At 37.1% G+C, this 7,031-nt stretch overlaps 1 protein-coding gene across 1 annotated transcript; it reads right to left on the bottom strand.

Annotated features, from left to right (window-relative positions):
• Positions 1-1,154: 1,154 nt before the first annotated feature.
• LOC102668680 (uncharacterized) lies at positions 1,155-1,772 on the bottom strand. Its single transcript, XM_006579215.1, has one exon. It carries the CDS (start codon positions 1,770-1,772, stop codon positions 1,155-1,157), a length of 618 nt encoding a protein of 205 aa, XP_006579278.1.
• Positions 1,773-7,031: the final 5,259 nt, after the last annotated feature.

The raw sequence follows: 7,031 nt of genomic DNA, 5'->3' as shown, positions 1-7,031 counted from the left end.
AACCTACATTGTATACAAAATAAAAGCCCTAGTAACATGCATTCTAATAACTAACCAAACAACAACATACAACATAAAATTAACAGTTCACAAAACCAACAAAAATGGTCTTCTACCCTAAGGTTCAAGAACAGAAATTAAAGAAAAAGTAAAGTAAGATGCACTTACTTGGATTGCTGAGAAGAATAGGCAAGTTGAAAGCAAAGAAGCAGAGGATGCAAGGAAGCTCAGTGCAGATGTTAACAGGAAATGCAAATGATGAGGGAGAGGGATATGAATTGTGCACAAAAAGTAACTGCCTAAGGCAGTAATGTTTTATTTTTGGCAATTTTGACTGTCTCGCTCAGCGCGAGTGACTCGCTAAGCGAGCACTCAGTGACGCTTGAATTTTCAGATTTTAAATTCATGCGTTTAGCAGGATAGACTCGCTTGGCCCAATTCAAAAATTAGAAAACCCGAGAAGGATTTGGGCTTAGCATGAAAGGTACACGCTTAACGAGATATGCAGTTCTGATTGGTCTGCAACTTTTGCTTAGTGGGACATGCGGCGACTTAGCGAATTAATGCCTCTTGATGTAGTAGTGGGGTGCGCTTAGCGAGGTGGTCTCGCTTAGCACAATTCCAAACCTGAGAGAGATTTGGGCTTAGCGGGTATGACCCGCTGGGCCTAATTAACATGACGGTCCAGACAGAGGGAGAATTGTGCTTAGCAAATGGATGCGCTTAGCGAGACTATGTTGTGTGCTTAGCGAGATGACTTGCTTAGCCCAATTCCATTAAATGCAATTCTAGAGAGGTTTTTGGGCTTAGGGCACAGGTCTCACTTAGCGAGACCCCTTTAGCCAATGGGTAGGGGTTGGTGCGCTTAGCGCGAGTTGTGGCTCGCTCAGCGCATGCATAATGATTCGCTTAGCGCACTGGGCATGCTGAGCAAGTGGGTGATTGAAAAATTTTCTGAGTTATTCCTCATCCGCAGCTTCAAAGAAGCTTTAACAACCCCATATTATCATACAAAACATGATAATGACTTACTCTAGCAATCACAAACAAGTTGAAACCTAGCTATATGCAATGATTAATGAAAATAAAGAAAAAGAACTGGGTTGCCTCCCAGGAAGCACTTCTTTAATGTCACTAGCTTGACGTATGTTACCTTATGGGTCTGGAGCAAGCTTGGCTCTGGCCATCAGAACCATCTCATTCTTAATTTTCTCCATCTTAGAACAGATGTTCCGGTCAAGTAAGTGCTTTTCTGCATCAAACAAATCAAATTTGATCTTTTGATCATCTACACCCATTTCCATTTTACCTTTCCCTATATGCACCAAACAATTGGCGGTTAACATGAAGGGACGACCCAAAATTAAAGGGATTTCAGAATCCTCTTCAATGTCCATGACAACAAAATCCGCAGGGAAGGTAAAGTGCTGCACCTTGACCAAAACATTTTCAATCACTCCATATGGCCTTGTAATCGATATGTCTACCAGCTGTAGTGTCATTCTAGTTTGCATAATCTCCAATTCTCCAATCCTCCTACACATGGATAATGACATCAAATTTATGCTGGCCCCCAAGTCAATGAGAGCTTTTCCAACTGACACTGCACCAAAAGAGCAAGAGATTGTGACACTCCCTGGATCCTTGTATTTAGGTAGAAGGATTCTTTGACTCACAACACTGCAATTTCCTTCCACCACAATATTATCACTATGGATATATTTTCTCTTCTTGGTTAGCATATCCTTCAGAAACTTTGAGTAGAGTGGCATTTGTTGTAAGGCTTCTCCAAAAGGGATAGTTATCTCCAATTTCTTGAAGATATCAAGAAAATGAGCAAAGTGTCATTCCTTGTCTTTCTTGGACGATACCAAAGGATATGACACTTCCTTTCCTGAGCATGGAACAACCTTTTTCTTTCTTTCTTTGGCTAGCTCACTCTTTGTCTTCTTTTCTTCCTTTTTTTTCTTTCTTTTTTTCAATTTTTTCTTCTTTTTTCTTTTTCTTTTTCATCTTCCTCGTCTCTTATTTCTTTCTCACCATCATTTATTTTTTTCTCTCTCAACTGATCTTCGTCTTCCTCTTTTTCTTCTTCAGCGACTAGCTCTTGCTCATTCACATTCCTCCCTTTACCTTCAATCATGATTGCCTTCTTGCCTCTAGTCATGACAGCTTTGTATTCTTTTCAGTATTAGCTCCGAAACTTCCAGAAGAATTGTCAACTATTTGCTTGGCTAGTTGTCCTACTTGAATCTCTAGGTTCTTTATTGTAGACTCTGTGCTCTTGCGATTGGACATAGTAACCTGCACGAACTAAGCCAAAGTCTCCTCCAGCTTGGTTGTTCATTCATAAAGGCTAGGCCCTTGGTTTTGAGGCCCGTTGTGTGGAAGCAATATTTTCCAAGGTTATTTTGATGATGCCAAAGAATCAAGAATCAAGCAAAATCCAAAGATTCAAGAATCAAGTTTCAAGAATCAAGAATCAAGTTTCAAGAATCAAAATTTAAGAATCAAGAGAAGACTAAATCAAGATAAGTATTAAAAAAGTTTTCCAAAACATTGAGTAGCACAAGAAGTTTTCACAAAATTATTACCAAAGAGTTTTACTCTCTGGTAATCGATTACCAGAAGGTAGTAATCGATTACCAATAGCCAACATTGTTTTCAAAAATTGATTTACAAAGCTGTAATCGATTACCATAATCATGTAATCAATTACCAGTGTTTTAAAACGTTAGATTTCAAATTTCAAGAGTCACAACTTGTGTTTAAACATTTTCAAATCATTTTAAACTTGTGTAATCGATTACACAATACTTATAATCGATTACCAGAGCTTCTAAACATTTTTATTTTCAAATTTAAACATGAAGAGTCACATCTGTTGATGTGTAATCGATTACAGCTTGATGGTAATCGATTACCAGTGACTGATTTCGAAAAATACATTTCCAAAAGTCACAATTCTTCAAGTGACTTGTTTCTGAAGATTCTTTCAAAAGTCACAACTTTTTAAGTGACTAGTTTTAAAGAAATTGCCAAGAGTCACAAGATTTGACTTGAGTTATCAAAAGATTATAAATATGTGACCATGGCATGAATTTATAAAATATGATCTATCATCTATCTTTCAATCTTCTTTCAACATTCTTCAATCAATCTTTTCAACTCTTTCTACAGAATTTTCTGATTCATTTTTCTCTTCATCTTTCTAAATGTTTTTGTTCAAAACTTTGTCTTTCAAGAAAAGTTCTTTGATAAAAAACTTGTGCTATTCATCTTTTTCATTCTCTTCTCCCTTTGCCAAAAGAACGAAGGACTAACCGCCTGAATTCTTTTGTGTCTCTCTTCTCCCTTTCCAAGAGAATTCAAAGGACCCCGCCTAAGAATTCTTTTAATTCTTCCCTTTCCCTTAAGCAAAAGATTTCAAAGGACTAACTGCCTGAGATATCTTTTGTTTCCCCTTATAAAGATTCAAAGGACTAACCGCTTGAGAATTCTTTGTCCCAACACATTGGAGGGTACATCCTTTGTGGTACAAGTAGAGGGTACATCTACTTGGGGATTGTTATACTAAGAACAAGAGAGGGTACATCTCTTGTGGATCAGTTCAAGTGGAGGTACATCCACTTGGGTTTTCAAAGAGAACAAGGGAGGGTACATCCCTTGTGGATCTTTGGCTTGTAAAGGATTTTACAAGGTTGAAAGAAATCTCAAGAACCGCAGGTTGCTTGGGGACTAGATGTAAGCACGGGTTGTTGCCGAACCAGTATAAAATTCTTGTGTTTGTCTTCTTCTTCCCTACACTCTTTAATTTCCGCTGTGTACTTTTAATTATCGCTTTTACTTTTGGTTAAGTTTCTATTTTTGTTCTTTACTTTCTTGACTTAGTAGTAAAAGCCTAATTAAATCTAGTAACATTAAGAAGGATAGATTTTTAATTAGTCAAGACACGATAATAATTAATTCAACTCCCCCTCCTTAATTATTCCGAGGCCACTTGATCCAACACATTGGATGATCCACCTTGGTCTTTATTGTACTGGTTTCCAGGGTGAGATCTCCACTGCCCTTTGTCGCAACCTACCCTTTGGCGGGAGGGCGACGCAAGGGCTCACTAGTGCATCTTCCAAGAAAGGAAAATGCGCGGAGTCACCACTGTCGCAACCTACCCTTCGGCGAGAGGGCGACGCGAGACTCTCGGGTGCGTCTTCCAAGAAAGGAATATGCGCGGAGTCGCCAACAATGTTTATTTGAGGAAAACGTCGGAAAACCCGGAAAAGACGTGGTCTAAAAATTTTAAGTGAAAGGTTCGGGAGTTGTATTTACGCACGGGGAAGGTATTAGCACCCCACACATCCGTCACAAGGGACGACAACTTTTAATCAAATGTGCAAACATGACTTCAATTTTTATGTTCCCTTTTACGTTCTTATGTCTTTTTATGGCTTTTTATATTTTTATCTTTTTGTGGTCGACGAGGGTGTTTCCCTTGCTCCTACGTATTCCTCAATTGTGATAAAGAAATCAGACCTACGTAGTTCTTTGTGAACAAAGCGTTTGGTTAAGTTATTTTTTTATCCTTTTTTGCAAGGTATGTTTTTATTGAATGAAAGGTCATTTAAGGCATTGGACCTTTAAACAATCTTTCGATTCTTTTTGAGAAGAGAGAAAACACTAAGGCGTTGGACCATTGATGATCTCTTTATTTTTGCAAGAGGTAATAAAGTTACATGTTGATTTTAGGCCTTTTTTAGAAATCTATGTTTAACCAATAAAAGCGGAAAAGACCATTTCAGGGCGTTTGGACCTTTAAAAAAAAGCTTTTTTAGGCGATGACAAAAAGTTTGGTTTATGAATTGATTTTAGCCTTAGTTTCACTTTGGTTATTAGTCGATTTGATTAAGAAAGGGAAATCCCAAAGAAAACGTCCGATTGATTTTTTTGATTTATTTTACTAAAAGATGTTGGACAAGTGGCCTCAGATATCTTAAGAAGGGGGGGTTGAATTAAGATATTACAAATTATTTCCCCAATTAAAAATTCTATTTAACTTTCTATTCAAGTTATAAATTCCCTTAATAATGATTTTCTTAAATATTAATTCAAATAGAATAATTTGAATATGAATATAAAACAATAATAAATAAAGGAGTTTAAGGGAAGAGAAAGTGAAAACTCAAATTTATACTGGTTTGGCCATACCCTTGTGCCTATGTCCAGTCCCCAAGCAACCCGCTTGAGAGTTCCACTATCTTGTAAATTCCTTTTACAAGTTCTAAACACACAAGGACAATCCTTCCTTTGTGTTTAGAATTCTTTCACAACAAGAGACCATCGGTCTCTTAATCCCTTTTCAGAATAAAGAAGAAGAGAAGAAGAAATCTCTCTTCAAAGAGATAGATTGAACAATTTGAGCACTCAAATAATTTTTTATTGAATCACAAGTGTTTTGGCCAAGGAATTTGTAACAGGATAAAACGATTTTGCTTTTTAAGACGATAAGACCTTTTTGTTCTTAAAAACTCTTAGCAAATTCGTGTCTCAAGACACATATATATAGGCCTTTGGTAGCCATTCAAGAACCAAATAAAAAGATGTGACTGTTGAGAATATTTTTTGAAAATATGCTCTGATAATCGATTACAGTATTTGTGTAATCAATTACAAGCTTTAAAATTTGAATTAAAACGTTCAATAACTGCTGGTAATCGATTACCATATATGTGTAATCGATTACACAGTGCAAATTTTGAATTCAAATTTTAATAGCTGTTGTAAATCAGTTTTGGCCACTGGTAATCGGTTACATCCTCTGGTAATCGATTACCAGAGACTAAATTTCTTGAAAAAGACTTTTTAACTTAAATTTCTTGGCCAAACCTTTTGCTACTTCAATTGGAATTTCCTTCCTATTAACTATACTCTTCCTAAGACATTAGAGGCTGTCTTGATCATCCATCTTGAATATCTTTGATTTCTTTGTCTTGAATAAAGCTTTGAGAAACATGTAACCCTTTGGCATCATCAAAACATTCAGCTTGATCCTTTGTCTACAATCTCCCCTTTTTTGATGATGATAATCCCTAAAATCAAGACAAGCTATATACAAGATGATAGCACGTTCATACAACCCTTACTCCCCCTATCTTTTGGCATGTATGCCTAACTTTACTTAATGATAAATTTCTAATTGATTTCTAACCCAAGTTCTCTCCCCCTTTGGCAACGTAAAAAAGAACTAAGCAACACAATCAAAATCCAAACAGAGCCAAACAAGAAACCAAAATAAATCCATACATTGTCATGACCAATCCAAAACAAAGTCGAGAAATATAATAATACTTAATAATAGTGCAAGATTACGATAACTAGAGCAACAAAAAGCCAAATACACGGCGATAAACCAAAGTACTAATAATACTTAATCACTAATAATACTTAGTCATAATACTTAAGCTAAGATGATGAAGGAGGCGGTGGTGGTGGATCAAAGCAAGTACGGATGAATGAGACATCTTCTTCAACTTTGGTGATCCTTGATTCCATGGCATCGAACCACATGTCGACTTGCAATTCCATGGCATCAAACTTGTCACCAACAAAGGTCTGAAGACCATCAAACTTGTCCATAAGCCTTCGAAGAAGAGTGGAATTATCTTCAACTGGTAGGTTGCCTTCTTCATCAGCGGGTTGAGCGCCCTTTTTGACCCAAGAGCCATCATGCTCTTTGCGGTAACCAAAAGAAGCAATCATAGCAGCACCAATTAAAAAGGATCTCTTGATTGGAACATAAGGTTCAGAATCAAGAGGAATTTGAAAATGGCGAAAAAAGAGAGTGACAAGATGTGGATATGGCAATGGAGCATTTAATCGCAATGCCTTATGATGCAATCCTACCCCGCAAGGGCATTGGATAGAAAACTGCAAGTAGATTGGGCCAGATATGCAAGAGAAGGCCCTAGGGTTCTTATGAGCCTTAGGGTAGATTTCGGGCCCATGGGCTAAGTACGAGCCCACTTATCTTTGTA

This window comes from Glycine max, chromosome 4 (assembly GCF_000004515.6).
Source record: "Glycine max cultivar Williams 82 chromosome 4, Glycine_max_v4.0, whole genome shotgun sequence".
Lineage (NCBI taxonomy): Eukaryota > Viridiplantae > Streptophyta > Magnoliopsida > Fabales > Fabaceae > Glycine > Glycine max.
The sequence above is the reverse complement of the archived record's forward strand: the minus strand, read 5'-3'. Positions and strand labels throughout refer to the sequence as shown.

Bases quoted from the DNA above. Each gene is read 5' to 3' on its own strand.
- LOC102668680 (XM_006579215.1), bottom strand. From the start codon at position 1,772: ATGCCACTCTACTCAAAGTTTCTGAAGGATATGCTAACCAAGAAGAGA.